General features: G+C 43.9%; 1 protein-coding gene across 5 annotated transcripts in view; it reads right to left on the bottom strand.

The window, feature by feature from the left end:
• MYO1B (myosin IB) overlaps nucleotides 1–21,135 on the bottom strand; it is a 911,317-nt gene that overhangs the window by 562,903 nt on the left and 327,279 nt on the right. For all 5 annotated transcript variants that reach the window (XM_078680402.1, XM_078680405.1, XM_078680404.1 and 2 more), the window contains exon 7: nucleotides 7,659–7,722. In XM_078680402.1, the coding sequence (XP_078536528.1) occupies nucleotides 7,659–7,722 (64 nt within the window). The remainder of the gene's footprint in view (nucleotides 1–7,658; nucleotides 7,723–21,135) is intronic.

The following is a 21,135-nucleotide window of genomic DNA, read 5'->3' as shown; positions in this document are numbered from 1 at the left end:
AGCGATAGGTTGCGCTTAATAAATACCCACAAATAAATAAATAAATAAATAAATAAACGTCGTACTCTTCGCTCCCTGTGGGATGCAAAGCAGCTCTTGCAACTCCCGGTGGAAGTGGAAGAAGAGGATCGGCCCTCACCTCAAGGGAGACCGGGAGGATCATTGCAATCAGAACGGTCTACCGTCATGCCACCTAACTCTAAACAACATCTCCGAGAGCAGGTCTCATCACAGGCCAAACTCGATCCTTCATTGTCTCCACTAACGCTTTTTTTTATATAACTTTGTAACAAGACATTTAGCCAACCCAACTTAAAATTATCGTCGTAGCTGATTTGACCTCTGCTTTGTCAGGACAGGGGCAGTCTCTCTGTGGGAATGTAAAACCAATGACAAGTACTTCAGCATTAAGCGAAGCCCCCTCCGACCATGGCTGTTGCTGGACCTAACCTTGGCTGATCTGATGCCGAGCCGGGAAGGGATCAACACGTTACTTACTTATTATTGCCACAGGCACTGGAAGCGGAGATCCACAAACTTCTTTTGTGCCTGCTGCCGCCCTTGTATCAGGGTCCTTATGGAGCGTGACTACTTCTGAGTGGCCTGTGTTGGAGACATAGGGCTGCTCTTAGTAGACCCTGACACCGTTCGGCCCTGTTGGCCGCCTATTGTTATATATGTTGTTTCTGTTATTTTTTCTACCACCTCCTTTTCCTTTCCTAGATGCGCTGCTGCTGGGGTTTGTGATTTGGGGGAGAGGTGCCCTCGGGTCTCTTGCTCAATAGTGCTAGATGGTCGCCCGAATGTACTGACCTGCCCTGAAACCCTCTGAGGGGAAGAGACATCCCTGCCGCATTGGCCAACTGCTTAAGTTGGGCGACGTAACCTATTAGACTTAACGTGGCCAAAGTCATTACGTTTCTCTCACTAACGTTAAGGGTCTTAACTATCCCAATAAAAGACACCAAGTATGGCGTTACCTAATTCGTCAGGACCCTGACATTATTTTCCTCCAGGAGACTCACTTATTTTCCTCCGACATTTGTTTAAAGTTCCATCCCAAATATCCTTCTTAATTTTGGGCTTGCTCTCCTAAAACTGGAGGAGTGGCCATCTTCCTCAAAGCCGGCAGACTGTGATGCCTTCTAAAGCTACGGTGGACAAAGACGGGAGGTTCTTAAAAATCCAAATTACTTGGGGTAGGACGCCTCTGACTCTTATAAACATACACGCCCCTAATCAAAATCGAGAGGCCTTCTTACGGTTACACCTTAACGAACTCTTACATTCACTTACAACACCAATCACCCTTGGGAGGGACGTTGACCTGGTTTGGAACCCGGAATGGGACCACACAGCACAAGCCTATCATAGCGCTGGGGCTATGTCCGGCACTCTGAAAAAATATCATTACATACTTCGGATTAGTAGATGCATGGCGGTATTTATACCCTGACTCCAAGGATTATTCCTTCTTCTCGCATGCACATCGTTCATATTCTCGCATCGATTACTTCATTCTTTCCTTACCGCTGATGCACACATTAACTGAGGCTGAGATATCAGACATCTCTCTATCAGCCCATGCCCAAGTTCCACCCCAGGCCCTTCGGGATCCTGTTGATAAAACAGATATCCGGAAAGAGATAGAAGCTTTTTTTGTAATAAATGACCTTATCGAAACCTCAGAAGCGATTAGGTGGGACGATTTTAAGGCTACTATGCGGGGAGTTATCTCTTCTATATCAATAACCAGACTGCAAGAATCCTGTCTCTTAGAGACATCCCTTTCTTCGGACATTAAGGCTCTAGAAAGAAAAGACCATTTACAACCATCCCTCCATAATAAATGACTGCTAGCAGACTTGCGCGGTCAGCTCCAATTAAATCGCACTAACAAGGGGGAGAGACACCTGTTCGCCCTTAGGCAGACATTTTACAGGGGGAGACAAGATTGGAGCATGCCTAGTGAGACTTCTCCAGGCTAAGACATCGAGAGCACATTTTGCAAAACTCAACTGCCCAGACGGCGCATGGGCTATTTTGGAGCCAGACAAATGCTTGACTCTGTTGAACTTTTATAAGGAACTCTATGCAGACATGCCTTGCTCTCATGATGCAGTCACGGACTTCCTCGACTCCTGCCCTTGAGACACGATTGAGGCACTGGTTAGGGGTGTCCATTGTCCCCGTTATTTGCCCTGGTAGTGGAATCTTTGGCCATCGCTATTCAACACAATCCTGCTATTCAGGGCATTCCTGGGGGGGGGTCCGACCATAAAGTTTCTCTCTTCACAGACTACCTTCTCTCTCTCTTCCCCGTCTACTTCTCTTCTTGCGCTAGCCATGCTTTTGCACTCCTTCGAGGAAGCATCAGGTTTCCGAATTAATCTCACTAAATCACATGCCCTTAATCTCACGCTACCGGCTACAGAGGTCCTAGAATTTCAAAATCTGATACCGTTAAATTGGTCTAATAAGTGAATAAGATACTTAGGTTTAGAAGCAACTCCCTTGCTTTCAACCTGGACTTCAGCTAATTGGCCTAGATATAGAAGTGCCATTTGGGAGGAACTGCACAGATGGAGAGGCCTTCCTTTTGCCTGGTTAGGAAGTATCAACACAATAAAAATGACGCTTTTCGCAAAGATATTATATCTATTTCAATCCCTCTCCACCCCATACCACAAAAGGACATCCTGTCTCTACAACAAGACTTTACTGATATTATATGGGAGAAATCCCATCCACGCTTTTCCAACAGGATCCTGATGCTTCCACGAGATCGAGGAGGATTGGCATGCCCTAACCTTATAGAGTATTACTGCGCCTTTCACCTACAATACACATCAGAGTGGGTTGTTCAAGAGAGCGAGAAGCATTGGTTCCACATGGACTGTGCTGTTTCATGCAGACCTCTGTGGGACCTGGCCTGGCTCCCTCGAGGGGCACGCCCCCCGTAGCACGTACACAGCTACCCCCACTAAAACGGTCTTAGAGATATGGGATAGGCTGGCGGTCTCTGGAGTTGACTAGGTTTCCCTTTCCGAATATGCCTATACTCAGTAATCTCGTGTTCCCTCCTGCGCTGGAACCTCGGGCATTTAGTGAATGGTCTGAGGGTGAATGTCGAGTTACACAAGATCTGTTCCAGAGCGGTAAAGTCCTTACTTTTGATCAAAGCAAAACAGCTTTTCGTCTCACAGAGGGGGCTCGCTTGCAATATTATCAAATTCGACACTGGCTGCTACTGCAGGAATATATATATCAAAGGTGCAACCAGAAAACGTACTGCCTTTGAATCCTTAGTTCGCAGCAAGGGGGGCTTGAAGGGTCTGATAACTCATAATTCTACTGTCTTGCAACACGCACAACTACCTATACCCCACACAAATCAAACGCAATGGAACTTGGACTTGGGAGGGGAGATACTCCCTGAGGACTGGGATTGATTGTGGCGAGACATCCGGAAGGTATATCACAGCATCCCGCAACGCGACTCAGCATATAAACTCATTAAGCGATGGTACTATACCCCAGCCCGCTTACAATGAATGCTACCAAACTTTCCCCCAATGTGTTGGCGATGTCAGGGTGCTACAGGTGATTTCCTACACATGTGGTGGTCCTGCCCCGGGGCACACGATCTTCTGGAAGGAGATCCTTAGCCACATTAGGAGCTTTTGGGGTTCACCATCCTCTCCTCTCCAGCGGTGACGCTATTAAGCGTTGGACCCCCGACACTTGCTGCCATGACATATACAAAATGTCGCCTGGTTTAACAAATGTTGGGAGATGCCTGACAGACAATAGCTCTATTCTGGAAGAAGTCGCCATCTCCCCCGATAGCCACATGGTTTCTCAGTCTATGGCACACTCTAGCCCTTGAACTACTTACTGCCCGCGTCAATCACACAGACGCTAAATTCACCCGCAATTGGCAGGCTCTAATACACTATTTTTCTGGGACCAAACACTCCAGGCTGGTTCCCCCTCGACTGCGAGCTCTACAACTATTTGAGGATTCTATTGAACCCTGCTTTAGGGGCCGACAGCCAGAGTCCCCAGTGTCACTGCCTTAGCAGAAGAGGCGCACTCCCTCGGCCCTGACGAGACCTCGCATTCTCCATCACATTTAGGCTTAAACAACTCATCTCCCCTTTTCTCCTTCCCTTCTCCACTGAGACTTTGATTTTCCCCCTTGTTTAACTGAAGCTGTTTGTATGGTCCTGTTAATACCACGCTTCGACTAAGGCACACAGGTCAAACACAGTGCTTGAACATGAGACCATACACACATAGTTGGACGCTTACTCCATACTCTAGGTGATCAGAACGGCTTTTCAAATAATCCTAGTATCACTGGGCACTCCATTTTACCTCTAAATGACAGCTGTGGAGCTTCAAAATAGGCTAGCCGGAGACCGCTTTGTACTGCTCCAACATCCAGCTTAGCGGCTTTCTCATCAGCATTATTGGATTTACGAAGTATGGTAATAAATATGCCCTGTAGGATATTGTTGTTGCACTGTGTTGTTGATACTGGATTTTGAATGTGACTTTGTGCCCTTCTAAGACTGTATATTTTCAACCTGGTTGATTTTCTCTGATTGTCATAATTTCAATAAACAGATTTGAAACAAAAAAAAATACATCTAGAGGGGAGTCTAAACTGCCATACATGAGAAGAAGTCCTTTTCTACCATTCTAGATAACCAACCCTTTCTTTAGGCATCAAGGGGTTGTTTCAGAGAGGGAAGTCTGCATGACAGTCTGGGAAGAGTCTTACCACCCATACCCTACCTAAACTATTCTATTAAATGTGAATTTTGTAACCATTGTGACATTTGTAAAGGGTCCTTGCCGCACTGTATGAGAAGCAATATTCCTTAAAAATAATAATGTTTTCAGTACTACCTCGTGAGTACTGTGCATAATCACTTACATCTAACCGGAATAGGCCTGCAGCTCAAGAGAAACTAAGGATATTCACTACACTAATTATCTGGAATGCACTTTAGTGGCTGGAATAGAAACGAACAATAAGCAAAGGAAGAAGGCAAACCTGTTAAAGTACACACAATAAAAATACGATCCCTAAAAAGATATCTTTGAATCTAGTAACATTTGCGAAATGTACAAATTCAATTTTAAATCATCATTAATTATCCAAGGCTACCAGGATCTTTTTCACATGGCAACAGCTCCCAAAAACCGTAGTGGGCGGAATGTATTTCTTCAAAATTATGTCAGAGGTTAGTTTGATTTCCAGTCAATATTCTTGAGAATACAGAAAGCCTGAGATACGGCCTCTTTCCCCGGATTGAACAGAACATTATGTTCTGTCAAAATAATATAAAGTCCACTCAATAACAGTAGAGGCTCTCTGAGACCAAATTAGCTTATCTTCTCGAAAGAACAACTGAGGTATTAGCCAAAACAATGTGTAATTGCTTTAATAAAGCTAAGCGAGAGGAAAAGTGCAATCTAGGTAAAAATGCAACTTTTTACCTAGAGTTTAAATGTTTCAAACAAATGTGTTGCAACCTTTGAGCTGTGCCGTGTTCAAGACAGAGGTACTTCGGTTTGTTTTCTTCAATGAACGTGATGTAGCGTCAACATCCACTCATAAGAACAGACAAAACAGAGCTAGCTATCATTAAAGTAACAGTTACAAGTATGCACTAGTAAACAAAGCAACATTTTAGCCTCCTTTTCACTTGCAGGATTTAAAAGAGATAAAGCACACAGGATTCATGTCAATAGCTAACATATGGCGATCGTAAAATATTCATAAATGTTGATGATGCTATTGTGTTGTGTTTTAAATGACGAGGAACAGACCAATCCAATATAACACCTGCACATAAGCCACAACGCGTCAAAAAACTATATGACTATGAACCAACGTGAATGCATTTCAACAATACGGTTGTCAAGGGAGATTACTCAATATGCCATGCCATGAATTTATTCATACCACCTTAACATAATTTTTTTTTAAAAACACAATGACTAAGAACCAACATTCCCAATGTGACCTGGTCATCACTAAGCCTATTTATACTAGATTATATTATCTTCAGTGTGTGCTTAATGGCGGAGTAAAAAAACTGTACTATCAAGGATGATCGGCTTTCTTACTAGAGACTAAAACAGTAAGCAGTGACCGTAGGTGTTGCTTTAATGTGCTAAGAGGCAAATGCAGGCATGCACAAATGTTTAGAAGTGCTGCATCCACGAATGGTGCTTAGTACTATAAAATCAGACTTATAGGGTTTGCCAACGCAGAGAAAACATTCCCCAAAAAAGATGCTTTCTGTATTCAATGCAAATAGGAGATCAAATTGAATATGAAAAGCAGGTTAATGACTGAGTACACGTTTCAGACGTAGAGTAGCCTCTATCACAAATGTTACAATGATATAGCAAAAGAACCAGCAGCATGGGATGCGAGAGAAATAGTCACCTGCGTGAAGCAAAGGCCTCGTATGAATGTTTTAAAGAATTACTGTAACAAGAGTTGTTATGAGAACCACCCCATCAAGCCCTACTTTAACATTATGAGAACCGTTCAGACTTATCAAATAGCTGGACAGTGTTATATTGGTTTAGCTGTGGTCGCCTTTCTCTAATGCTCTACTCTTAAACAAGACTACTATAGACTTTCTTCAGGCATCAACTTCAATATAAAACTACAAAACAATGCGCTTGAACACAATCTAGGGGTGTAACATAATATAGGGCTAATGAAAATAATACTACTCTACTTCTTTGACAACCGACATCACTAAATTCTTAATTTCAATGAGATTTTTTGACAATTTTGTACAAAGAATCCTGTTATTCTTTAATCAGTCTTTTTCAGGGCTTTATGTTCACTCGAACTGATTTTGACTGCATTACAAGTACAAAGTTAAAGCAATTTATGAACCAAACAATGAACCAAAACAATGCATTCGAGTAAAAATAATAGGATAGCTGTTCTATTGCGGGAGAACTTGCCCATAGGCAAAATTAAAATGAACTAATCAGTGCAGCTGTGCCCCGTGCCTATTTCAATTTAAAGAGTTTTGCATAAGCATACTATTCAGAATAATGCATGTGGTACATGGATCAAGTCTGAGATGTACGCAGAATGCCATGTTGCACAAAGATTGAACGTGTGTGTACATTCGGGCTGGACTGTTCGCTTTGGAACAGGGTCAAGACGGATTTGCACATGGCTGAGTCCACATTGAGGTGACATGGTTTGCAAAATAACAATGGACTGGGTTCTGGCCCGAGTAATCACCAGTGATGGAGTTTAATTCAAGCATTCCCCCCTGCCCCCTCCCCTTTTATGTAACTATTGTTAGAATGTTACTTTGGTTTTGTTATTTCTAGTTTTTTTTTTCCCTTTAATTAACACTATGCCTTGTAGTTCTATAATCTGCTTTGAATGGAAACAAGCGGAACGACCAAGACATTAGAATGTATGAATTCTGGATCTGTAATACTGGTTTATAAAACTGATAAGCGTCCAATGATTGTGCAAGCATTCGTGTTAATCCAGACCCATAGAGTGAATTTTGGAATACACATGAATCATATTTGCATACAAGGTCAAAACAAATAATACTGTAAACATTTAAAATAAGTCCAGGTAGGAAACTCACAGTTACTAATGACTCCTCCAAGCGGGTCGCCTTTGAAATCAAACTCAATATCCATGTATTTTCCCTGCCAAGAAAAAAAAGAGTCAACATCAGTTTCACTTGCAAATATCGTTCACCCAAATGTCAGTGAATATGGAAGCACAATGAGGCAGGCCATCTTTCTCTTTCTCGGGATAGGAAGTCATTCTTTATCAATCATTTACATATTGACATCATGTACTATTACTCAAAGTTGCTATTTAAATGTACAAAAGGAATGCGTCAAATAGAAAGATGGAATAGGGTGGGAAGAAATAGGAGTTAAAACCAGTGTTTGAGAAAGTGCAGAAAATCTTATTTCCTCTCTTTCGTCCACATATGAGCACATTCTGTCCAGAGAGGACCTGGCCTGCTAGTTTGGACTGGATAGTTGAAACTAGAGCAGGACCAAGGCCAATTTACATATAGCTGGTTCCTGTCTGACATGATATGGAGGTCTGTACTTGAATATGAATTGCCAGCACCTGAGGTTAATTTAGGTTTTCCACTTAGCAATTTATGTTTTGCAGTGAGACACTCACATTGTGACAGGGCTGCACAGACGTTGGTCTTGTGCTCACTGTGCCACAGGACGCAAGGCATACCTCTCTGAATAAGCCATATCCAGTCTGGTTTTCACTGTGTCCTGCTCAGCAGGACCAAGGCTGGAAGCTGCCTGAGGTAGTAGGGCGGGCAAAACATTTATGACCTAAACTGTGGTACATAGTAATTATCAGTAGCTGATATTAATTCAAGCATCTCAGCAAATCATTTATGCTTTCCTCAGTGCAATGCCTTATGGGAAAAGGGGATGCCTAGCTGTGGGTCCTGTGCTTACTGTGCAACTGGGCTCAATCTGTACCTCAGAAACAAGGCCTTACTAGGCCAAAGCCGGTCTGGGATTGCTTGTGTTCAGATTCAGAGGGGACTTGGCCTGGCAGTTTTAGCAGGACTGCTACTTCTGGAGCAGGCCCAAGGGTTATATGCATATGGCAGGCTCCTGTCTGAGGAGTAATGATGGGAAAAAATGATAGACTGGAACATGGCTCCAAGTAATTATCACCATGATCAATAATGCACGGAGAAGCAGCAGAGGTTACAATTTTACAATGAGAGATTTACAATGATTTATTTATGTAAGGCAAACTTTTCTGCACAATACTAATGAAATACATTACCAGAACCACCTTAATTCTGGCAGGATTGGCAAGTCCAACACTCATCTTCCTAGTGGAAGGCTGACAGAACCAAGGGAAGAACTATATACAGAGCAAGAACTGTAAGCTCAAACCCAAAAACTGTGAGAGAAATTCCTAAGTGACCTGACGAAGATGGAGTCAAAGATGGCCCTAAGGAAACTGGAAATTCAGCTCAGTTATGCTTAATTTGAGAAGGGTTACTGCATTTATTATGGAAGGAAATGAGATTGTCCACACTTGGTATGTACTTTTGGATTGATCCAAACATTTTTAGCAGGAATTGACTGATGTATTCGTGATGGATACATTATTAAGAAGGGGAAGGTCGAGAGAGCAGAACTTGAGTGGTTGCTTTTAAAACTAAGTTAAGATCTCAAGTTGATATAGGGTACCAAAACATTTCTATATTTGGGCTTTAATTTAGCAAAGTGAAACATAATTAAACAGAGAGGAAAACACAGAAAATGGATTTGGGATATGGATAATTGAATAGTAGTGAAGAAACCAAAATAGGAAGCTATGAGGCGCCTAGATAAACTAGATGCTCCCGGATAAACAAAACAAAATGTGGAGAAAGGTGAGGGAGGAAAAAGCATAATACAGGGTCATCTTGACAAGAGGATATTTGTAAACCAATATAGACATAGTTAAAATAATGGATCATGGGAAGATCTGTGGGGTGATAAATGGGTACAGTAAGCCCTTTCATTCCAGAGGAGATCTAATGACCCACTAATTAAACTTAATTGCCTGAAATTACTACATATGTTGTTATACTTTATTAAACTAGCAGTAGAGTTTATAAAAACAGGTTTCAGGATGTTCCACCAACTCAAATGGAATACTTGGATAAATGAGGCACAACCTGATATCAATTTTCTCAGTAGATAAAAGGGGTTTTCAGTACAACATTGAAGGTCTGGATTTAGTGTGAATCCAAACCAAGATTAGAACAATGAAGGATGTATAAATCCAAAAACTTTGAAAAGGTGGAGTTTAAAATCAATGTAAGATGAATGGACTGTTTACAGTGATAACCTATGTTAATAATCACAAACCCTCGCCAGTAGGACTTGCTTTAAGTGTCTGCCAATAAGAAACGTATCTACGAACTGTATGGTGTTGACATTATCATACCCGATAATCTAAGAAAAGTGCACCTATGCAGGATGAAAGACAATCGTAACCTAAAAATCATACGAGGCAGTGTGTTCCTACAGGTAGCAGATGAACAGCAAATCAATAAGATAGTCAATCAAATAAGTCTTAAAGCAAGAGGAGACGTGAAGCCTTTAAGTTTAAAATCATGAAGGCCTATTAAATAATTAAAGTGCAATACAGAAGTCAAGAATAAAAGACAAAATAATGGTAAATGGGTATAGAAAACTAGCATGAGGCACAATCAAATGCTGCATACAGAATGAATGACAAGAGTCAAGTTTCAGAGTAAAATAAATCAAATCCAAATCATGAGACAGAATGAGATGGGGCCGCTCTTTACAGTCAGAGCAAACCCGACAGGCCCACCTCCAAAAATAGCTCTATTTATCAAACTTCTCAGCGAAAATCACAGTGTCAGCATAAAGTGATCACACATCATTTCACCAATCAGAATACAAAATGTATTACAGCATCATCCTAGCACCACCAAAAACCATCCCCAAATTATTATAACAACCTCTTGTGACCTAATGACATGACATGTCAGCACAAATCTAGATACACTCAAAACAATGAAAGTCTCATTTTATGAATAGACCTACAGTAGTTCAAGGAGGCAAGCCTTAAAAGTAGCAGAGTTCTTAGAGAACAGAGCATATTGTAATAGAGCATATTTTGCTAGGTATGAGGATAAGAGAAATTAGAACACAGTACAGCTAACTTCAATATGAAGGCCAGGTCTAGTTTAGCCAAGCAGAGCAAAATGTGGTTTTACCAAGTGTGGCATTTTAATTTTAGTACAAAAATCGCCATTGTGATACGCACTCAAATTGTATACATCAAAATCAACTTTATCAATGGCATCTAAACCAAACATGAACAAAGTGATCATGTCTACTTTTAAGTTCTTCATATACCCAACCAAAGCGGTCATATGCTTGATAGTTATACAATTACCATATAGCAAAGGCAAAGGATCCCTGTTCAAAGTCCAGTTACAGCTCAATTGCGGACATCTGCTCTGCAGATTTTGTGTACCTCTAAAATGGCTTAATTAATTTCCACTGGAACACGTAAAGAGATATAATATAATAGCTGTTGGTTACAAACTGATCCTCAAAAAAACTTAAACACATAGGGTACAACTACAGCCAGTGTATACCAGTAACAGTTTTGAATGGGAATGTATAGTATAGTAGCCACTGTATAGTATTAACAGCTTTGGATTGGAATGCAAAGCCTCATAAGGGCTAGTGCATCCTCCAATGATCATACGGTACTTTCTTCTAGATGCAGCTGCATGTGCTTTATTCCCCAACTACGACTTCCCTGTATCCAGAATCAACATATATTAGTCACAGCCAAAATACTGCAATACCATGCCTGTGTAAAGCCATCATGTGCTCAAAAATAGCCGCACTATGTAGAAGAAGACTTATTTGCTCAGCTGCATCGATCACATGGCAAGTAAAGTCACAGATGTCTCCTATATCCATCATATATCTGGGTAGTGCCATTGTATGTCAGGTTCAACAATCACATACCAGCAGCAACTTCAAATACAGAGAGGTACAACCACATCCCAAATGTAGATTCCTAAGAAGAGAACAGTGGATGAGATACTTAGGTGATCAAATGAAGGAGGATTGGCACAGGTCGAAGATGACCCCAATAATATTGTAACCTCTGCAAAGTTTGCTTCATGTAGTTCCACTATTACACCTACACTCTCCAGATCCCTAGTCCGTTCTCAAACATAAAAGGCTCCTACCCTGCTAAGTGGTAAAAGGGAGGAGACAAGCCAGATCCACGGTCAAGGTTGCACCCAAGTGAAGAGCACAACCCAGCATTCAATCCTTTGTGCACCGAAAAACTAATGACAAGTCCTACCTGTCTGCTTTTTGTGACTGCAGAGACATTTTTCTTCTTCTTTTATTATTGTTAGAAATGGGGGTCTCTAGTTGGCAGAGGTAGGTACCTTTGTCCAAATAGGGACCCTTCTTCCTAGTCAGGATAAGGGAGTTACACTCCTAAAATAATCCCTTCAAACCCCCTGGTAGCTTGGCACGAGCAGTCAGGCTTATCTTAGAGGCAGTGTGTAAAGCATTTGCACATAACCAACAGTAATACAGTGTAAACACTACAAAATGACACCACATCAGCTTAGAAAAATATCCAATATTTCTATATACTTAAGGCAAGACCAAAAACGATACAAATCCACAATACAGTACTTAGAAATCTTCAGTTATCAAAATAACCTTGAAAAACAGTTCCTTGATGTATGTTGATAGCTCCGTCCGGGGCTATCATGGAGTCGTGAACAAACAAACCCAAACAGTTCTGGCTGACCGCGGCGTTGCGGTGCAGATACGGTGTAGGAAAGACCTGCAAAACAGTACCTTTAGAAATGCAGGGCGTCTGTTACCTATTGTTGAGCTTCCGAAAGCGTCCCCAGGCGTCGGTTCCGGAGTTCGGGGCAGGAGTCGTCGGGCCCTTGAAGTCACACGTGTTGCAGATTGAACTCCTCGCGGTTGTAGTCAGGAGCGCTGTCGTCGGCAGGTGTCTGGTGCGGCAGTGCGAAGTTGCAGCAGTGCTTAGTGTGCAGCCCTCAGGTCGCGGTGCAAGCAGCAGCTCGGTGGCCTTGTCAGATGGAGTCGTCGGTGAGACCAGGGTCGCAGTGCGAAGTGATGCGGTGCTCGTCGTGGTGCTGGCAGGACACGGTGCCAGGATGGCGTCGTCGTTGCTGAAGCGCGGTCGTCGGCTGATGAACGCGAGTCGATGGCGCCGGCAGGCCAAGGCTGCGGTGCACAATGAGGGTGGTGCGTTATGTAACTTTATGAGCAGTGCCCTCGAACCAGGAAGCAGGCAGTAGCGTAGATTTCGGTGTGGAGCTGTGGCGTCAGGGATACCAAGCAAGGCGGTGTGGACGGCGGTGTACACAGGTCACGGTGCAAGCAACGGCTTGGTGATGGCGTCAGCATGCGTCGTCAGTGAGACCAAGGTTGTGGTGAGCCATTGCGGTGGTGCCCTCTACGCTGCTTTCAGGACACGGAGTAGGCAGCTGCGTCGAGGAAGGCATCGGGTTACTTTTTCTTCTGTTGCAGTACAAAACACAGTCCCCAGTGCTGAGGGCAGAAGAACTTGACGTCTTTGCTGTTCCTGAGACTTCTTGAACAGGGGGCAAGCTCTACCTCAAGCCCTTGAAGAAACTCACAAAAATAGATTGCAGAAAGGTCAGTACAGTCCTTTCACTGCCCAAGACAGAAGCAGCCACTGCAGGCCAAAACAGCAGAGCACTCAGCAAAGTGGTAGTTCCTCCTCACAGCTTCTCCTGTTCTTCTAGGCAGTCCTTTTGGTCCAAAATAATTCCAAAATTCAGGGGTTTGGGCTCCACTTTTTATAGCCCAAAATCCTTTGTCCTTAGGCAGAGAGTGTCTGTGCCCAGCCAGAACCAATTCTGCCCTCTCTGGTGTGGCTTCCTGGCAGGAGGTGGGTACAGCCTTGTCAGAGGCAGACCAAGCCCGTTCAGGTGAAAGGAAACTCCTCCCCCCTACTCTAAATGCAGCCCAGGTCTATTCAGCTCTTTCCTGACCCACATAGACTATCTGGAGCCACTGCTGCTCCCCAGCCCCTGCAAAAAGAGCTACGCAAACAAATGATGGACGGAATGCTGAATAAATCATACTTTCACCCCTAGTCAAGAGATCTGGGTTAAATCCATCATTCTTTTGCTCACCATGCCACCCCAGTTTAGACCCAGCCATATGCAAATCAGACTTGACCCTGTGCCTCATGGAAACAGTCCAGACCGAACTGCCAAGTCAAGTACTCCCTGGACCGGAAACAATCATCCTGGGACCGGTTTCTGGGTATTATCCTTCATCAGCCAGGCTAGCTTGATTCCAGTGGCACAGTGAGCAAGGGACCCATGTCTGGGCAAACCCATCCCACTTAAGGTGAAAAGTGCTACACAAACAAATGATGGACGGAATGCTGAATAAATCATACATTCACCACCCCGTCAAGAGATCTGGGTTAAATCCATCATTCTTTTGCTCACCATGCCACCCCAGTTTAGACCCAGCCATATGCAAATCAGACTTGACCCTGTGCCTCATGGAACAGTCCAGACCGAACTGCCAAGCAAAGTCCTCCCTGGACCGGAAACAGCCCCTGTCATCCAAAACCCAGACGATCAATCCACAAACCCAGCAGAGGCCTGCCGGATGGCTGAGCAAGAAAATACCAACTTTCTAAAAGTGGTATTTTCAAACACAGAAAGTAAAAATTACCTTCACTAAAAGATGCATCTTTAGATTCTGAGTTCAGGCATACTAAACTTTATTTTTCTACCTAGTTCACAGGGCCTGTTATGTTTATAAGATGTTATAAACAAACTCCCCATTCTGTCCTACGGGAACAGGTAGCCTTGTGATAGTGAAAGACGAGATTTACAGTAATTCACTATCAAGACATACCACACATACCAGGGCATGTCCTACCTTTCACATACACTGCACCATGCCCACAGGGGTACCTTGGGCCTACCTTAGGGGTGACTGATATGTAAGAAGAGGGAAGGTTAGGGCCTGGCAAGTGGGTGCACTCGACATGGCAGTACTAGACTGCGCACAGGCTCTGCACTGGCAGGTCAGAGTTACATTTACGGGCCGTTTGTGTGGGTGGCACAATCCAGTGCTGCAGCCCACTAACAGCATTTGATTTACAGGCCCTGGCACACTCAGTTCACTTTACTAGGGACTGACACAAATAAAATAGGCCAATCATGGAAACACCAATCCATAACACATTTTACCACAGGAGCACTTGCACTTTACCACTGTTCAGCAGTGAGACAAGTGCGCAAATACACTAAGCCAGCAAAAACAGAGTAAAACCGGGAGGTCAGAAAGCAAAAACTCAGGGAAAACACGCCAAAAAGATGCCAAGTCTAACAATTATTCTTGCTCTAAAAGCAAAGAACTTTAAAACAATACCTAGGAGAATGACCTATCTCTTTCCCATAGCTGCCAAGGTTTTAGATTGCTATTTGTGACATTTTCACAATTTCAGTGTAATCGTGAGTGACATTTCAACAACTATGAGTGACACTTTCCCATGGGCAAAATCACGCAATGAAGAAGGGAGGAACATATAAATATTAGAAACTACACCCATTTGAGCAACGAAAACTGTAAGATCTTGAAACTGGTGCAAACTGATCTTAGCAAAATGCATTGTGACCCTCTGTGCTACTTTTTGGTGAGTCAAAACTGCTACTAGACAAGTATCTCTCCAGCAGGAGCTTTTACACCCATAAGTTATATCTAAACACAGCACCCTTCCTCAGCTCAGCTTGTGCGGCTGAACCACAAGTAACTAAAGGATCGCTGTGGCATAAGCATTAACCCGCTGAGCTATCTACATAAAATACAGTTTGGGGATGTCAAAGTACACCAACTTTGCTGCACCCTCTGCACTGGCAGGAGCTTTTTGCTCTGCGCCTGCAGTGTGTTATAGAAAGATCAGAGTTGACCAGATGAAATCTGAAACCAGTTCTGCTCAGTGATGGTACACTGTGTCTTCCATGAAGATAATGCAATGGGACTCCCTGCTTTCCACGGCCTGCAATTTCCATCCAAGATTTATGGCTTTCCCTTAACTCCCTGATAGATTCAAACCCATACAAAATAAAAACTGTGCGAGAGGCAATTTTGATTGTGTATTTTAGCTTTCAATAATGAATTAAATTAGACTCTGCACACTTTGAGTTCAGCAGTTATGTCTGAAATCACGCCACACCAAAAACAATTACACCCATTTTGCAAGAAGCCAAGCTCTGCCCCGGCAACACAGGCATCAGCCACAATTCGAATCCTTTCCACTGTGAATCATTTTCGATAGCAAATTATCAGAGAGCAATTTGCCTCCCACCCGAAGAATACACATTTTCGTTTGAAAGGCTGCCTCTGATTGGTGGTTGTGTGGAGTGAATTAGGTACATTGTAAGACCCGTCTTTCAGCAGGTATGTTCATGGCGCATTATAAATGAAATAGAATAGCAATTACATTACCTAAGACAGTGTTGTCAAGGGCAGTCTCTCAGGGCGAAGCACGGTACCATCGACCAGCCTATCATTAGAGTCTGCAGGCCCCAAACTCAACTGCAGCGTCCGGACTCGTACATCATCAACAGAGGCTGCAGACACCACTTAACCCAGTACTTGTCCAGCACTGCAGCGACCGCGGTCCAACTCCAAGTCGACTGGCAGCACGGCGGCGCGCCCTTAATAAAACAATTTGCAGCACAGAGCCATACATCACGAGGCACTACTTAATAACTGCGACACGATTCTTCATACGGGTCCCGCAATAGCAAACACGAACCTGGGCATGATGGTGTGACTCAGCAACTCCAATGGCTGCCCAGGTCTGTGCTGGGGGTCTTAACTGCACCACTAGGCGGGTCCGTTGCATTTTTGAAATAATAACAATTTTTGTACAACTTTATCATACTGGAGCAGCGCTGCAATTGCATGCAGCCTGCCATGCGTTTATTGAACTGTAGCCGCGGCCCCGCACTTCTAGTTTTGCGCCCGCGGCGCTCATCACCACGATGTTGATGGCGCCTTTGATAATGCGGACGGCGGCCATGAAATACTCAAGTAAGTGAGTGACCAGTCAAGTCAAGATAGTGACTAGTCAAGTCACTCCCTCGATGCTGGCCGCATCCCGCCAGTCCAACGTGAGTTTTATTGGGCAGACAGTAGCTAACAGGACTCGCCGACTCTTGGATCCCCCGCCGTTTCTCTGACCTGCCAACACCTTACCTCACTTCCTCTTGGCGCCTACAGGACGTCACGACGAGGCCGAAGGTCACATCCAATCCCGGGGAACCCCACGATGCCACAGCTGCCAGTAGCAACCCCTGTCGAGGGCAGGCCCCAGAAGCCCCCGGGTCTGATGAAAGTGCGACAGGAACTGAAATGCCGCCAGGCAGCAGGGGAGTCAGAGTGTAACATTGTAGCACTCTGACTCCCGAGCTGAGCAGTCAGATTAACTATTAATTTACTGAGGGAGAGCGCTGCTGGCAACGCAAGTCTGTGGGAAGCAGCAGAGCCAGGGCACCACCATGTAGCCAGTTTCAGACTGGCATGATTAAAAATGCGTGACAATGCATTTCAGTGCGGTGGTGCGGAACACCACACTGAAATGCATTAGTGTCACACCCGATGCGTGATACTTGGCAGGCATGGAAACTTTCCTGTCTGTTACAGAATAGGATTATAGATAGAAAAGCTATAACTTTAACTAGATCTACCCAGATGATTATCTAGTTGCGGGCAAAATGGTTGCATCAGAATCCACAAAAAATTTAAGTGCAGCAATGCAAGACATAACATATGTACTCCATTTACAAGTCTTGGAAAAACTCGCGAAACACTTCAGTTGATTAATGTTCTGCAAATTGAAATGTGTGAGCTGCCAAACCAATAGTAGTATGGTAGGCCCCACAATAATTAAACAAATATGTGGAAAGCTCTTAAGAGAGCCTAGACCAGGAATGTAAGCCAATGCAGCGTATTTGGTATGCAATATTTGAGCATCTGCAGAGACTGCTTTCAAATCATTATGATAATGATTATGTACATTCTGTTAATATCAATGAATATTGATGTATTCTATTGTATACTTTACGGACATCGTGACTCCTTAATTTGTTTTTCTTTCTGGGGTAGATGCCACCCAAACATCCCCTTGTTCTTAATTTACCTCTAACCTTAGTCACTATCCACACCTAAATCCTATATTTACCCATATCTCCCCTTTACCACTACCTACCTCTAAACCCTAAATGCACTCTTATCTCCTCCCTTTACTACTACCCAACCCTAAATTCCAAAATTACTCTTACCTTATTTTACCCTGCTCATCCCTAAACACAACAAGCATTTACAATGCAACGGTTTCGCCTTTGAAAAAGTTAGAGCTATTGACATTGTTTATGACAAATTTTTATCTCAACTGGTAAGCTCATTCTGCACATTAAGTGACTGCTGCTGAAATCTCTTGTGCCCTTATGGCAGGGCCAACTCAGCCCTTCATATTGCCAAATTCATTAAATTGAGTAAAGACTTTGCTACATTTGTACAAAGGCAATTACAATGATTGACAGACTCCATTATGGACTGGATAAATACAGTCACTTTAAAATAATACATAAAAACATATGACAGCAGTGACATAAGGAAAAAAAACTAACAGAGCAGCATCTAAACATCACAGATCACATTTCATTTTTGTCAGCACCAATTAGAAAGCCTACAATTTTACATCCTAACCCCAAGCCTGTTGTCCCTCTTAAAGATATAATCTAGATGTGGCATAGATGGCCATAAAGTGGCATTTAAGCTAGACTGGAAGACTAGATTTAATGCATTTCCCTTGGTGTTATCCGACTGGCAACTTGTCTCAATCAAGATAAACTTCAGTTTTCATCCCATCTTTTATTTTATTTGCTTTAGAATGCCTCTAAAACGTCGTTTTTAGTGCTGTGCTGAGTCATGATCAACTGGCCCACACTGACCCAAGCGAGTTTGATAATAGGATAAGTGACACAATCATCTCATTAATTTAAGGACCTATCAGCCAGTGGAAGATTGGCACTGTCCACTTTTGCACCCACCGACAAGTCCAAAAATGTTTGCCCATGGTAGATTGGGCATATATATAGGTCTTTTTTTTTTTTTTTAAACACCTGTTCATTAGTGCACATCGCTCTTGTACTAACCCTGTGCACTGCATCAACTATACAATATGTAGCCTGGCACCCGTTATTTACAGCACAGATGCAAACACACCCAGGCACGCACCCCCACACAGATGCGCACACATACACAGGTGCACACACACACACAGATGCGCACATACACAGGCACACACACTCACAGATGCACACACCCAGGCACGCACCCCCACACAGATGCGCACACATACACAGGCGCACACACACACACAGATGCGCACATACACAGGCACACACACTCACAGATGCACACACATCCAGGCACGCACACACACACATGCGCACATACGCCCAGGAATGCACACACACACACACACACACACAGATGCGCACACATACACAGGCGCACACATACACAGATGCGCACACACCCAGGCAGGCACACACACACACTATACACAGATTCGCACATATGCCCACTAAAGCACACACACACACAGATGCACACACACACACACACACACACCCAGGCACGCACCCCCACACAGATGCGCACACATACACAGGCGCACACACACACACACACAGATGCGCACAGGCACACACACTCACAGATGCACACATACCCAGGCACGCACCCCCACACAGATGTGCACACATACACAGGCGCACACACACAGATGCACACACACGCCCAGTCATGCACACACAGATGCGCACACATACACAGGCGCACACATACACAGGCACACACATACACAGGCACACACACACAGATGCGCACACATGGGCACGCACACATACACAGATGCGCACACACAGAGATGCATTCACATGCACAGGCAACCACACACAGGCTTGCACACATACACAGATGCGCGCACACGCCCAGGCACGCACACACACAGACACATACGTTTCAGTCTGCGAGGCTGGGAGAAAGAGTTAATTCCAAACTCCTTGAGTGTTCACATTTAAGACAAGAGCAGAATGTTCTACAACAAAACTGCCCAATCAGAGGCTCCGGCAGGAAGTAGTGTCAGAGCTCCAAGGGGCTGAAAACAGCATATCACAGCAGCAGCAAAGACTTAACCAGAACTACACCTTGAAAGAGAGGCCCATCAGGGTTTATTTTATTCTAACTACCGCAAAAGGGACACAAAAAATAACATTCCTTTTCAGTTACTAATGACAGCAGTCCCTACTATTTCAGATTCCTTCCAAACCCCCCTCACGCTCTTGCATGTGACACTAAAGAGCATCCTTAATGAGGAGAGCATTGTACTGCAGCGGAAAGATATAGAATGCAGTAAGTAACATTACACCTACAACAAGCCAGGACTATTGGCTTTGTCAGTGATTGTAAGATAATTAAGAAACAACCTTGGCTTCGTTGTACAGAACATTGAAAATGCTTCCGTTTTGTAATGATGAGACTGTGAAAGAACCACAGCGAGTCACATCATATACAGTGAAGGACTGCTGCAGAGTGAACATTTATATTTTTCACCCTGAGGGTGAGGGCAAAAACGGAGAGCCCGATAGGAACTCGTTTTAGCAGCTACTTTTTAGATCTGCCGGTGCTGCGTACCAGCAGGACCCGGCCCACATAAAACACTGGGTTCATGGTAAAAAAAAATCAAAAGCTCTAACATGTTTACCCAAGTCTTACCGTCCATATTTGTCAACAGACCTCAATCAGGCGCGAAACTCCAGATTTCTAAAGCAGACAAGTGACTAATTGTGGCTGTCTCCTGCCTGAAATTTCCTCTGCTTTAAAAGAAGTCAGTAGACGGATGCATTCTCCCGATTCTGTTCATTTTTTTCAAATCTCCCCCTTACCTCTTCTGAAATGTTGGCATGTGTGCCCATTGGTTCCCAACCTTCAGCCATGCTCTCGGGTAGTAAATCACACCTGCCACCCCAAACTGTGAACTCTTACTTGCACCTCTCGCGTCCAATCATTTAAGAATTCTTGTCAAATAATAAAACAAGCAATGCCCCTGGAGTCAAGACGCCCACACTCACCGGGTCTTCTGTGTCGGGGCTCTTCTCTGGTGCTGCAGCATGGAGCGGGGCTCTTCTTCACACAGGAGAGCCCCCGCTTGGTGCTGGCCTCTTGTCCGGTCCTCTCCTGGGACCTGGGACGGTGTGACAGTCTGATATCAGTAGGATAGCTGGTTCAGGGGGTTAATTGCACCCGCTGCACAGCTCTATTTCTCTGGATGGGAGTGGGACAGAGTCTGATATCAGTAGGATAGCTGGTTCAGGGGGTTAATGCCCCCGCTGCACAGCTCTATTTTTCTGGGTGTGACAGTCTGAGATCAGTAGGATAGCTGGTTCAGGGGGT

The sequence above is a fragment of the Lissotriton helveticus genome, chromosome 3_1, assembly GCF_964261635.1.
Source record: "Lissotriton helveticus chromosome 3_1, aLisHel1.1, whole genome shotgun sequence".
Classification (NCBI taxonomy): domain Eukaryota; kingdom Metazoa; phylum Chordata; class Amphibia; order Caudata; family Salamandridae; genus Lissotriton; species Lissotriton helveticus.
The sequence above is the reverse complement of the archived record's forward strand: the minus strand, read 5'-3'. Positions and strand labels throughout refer to the sequence as shown.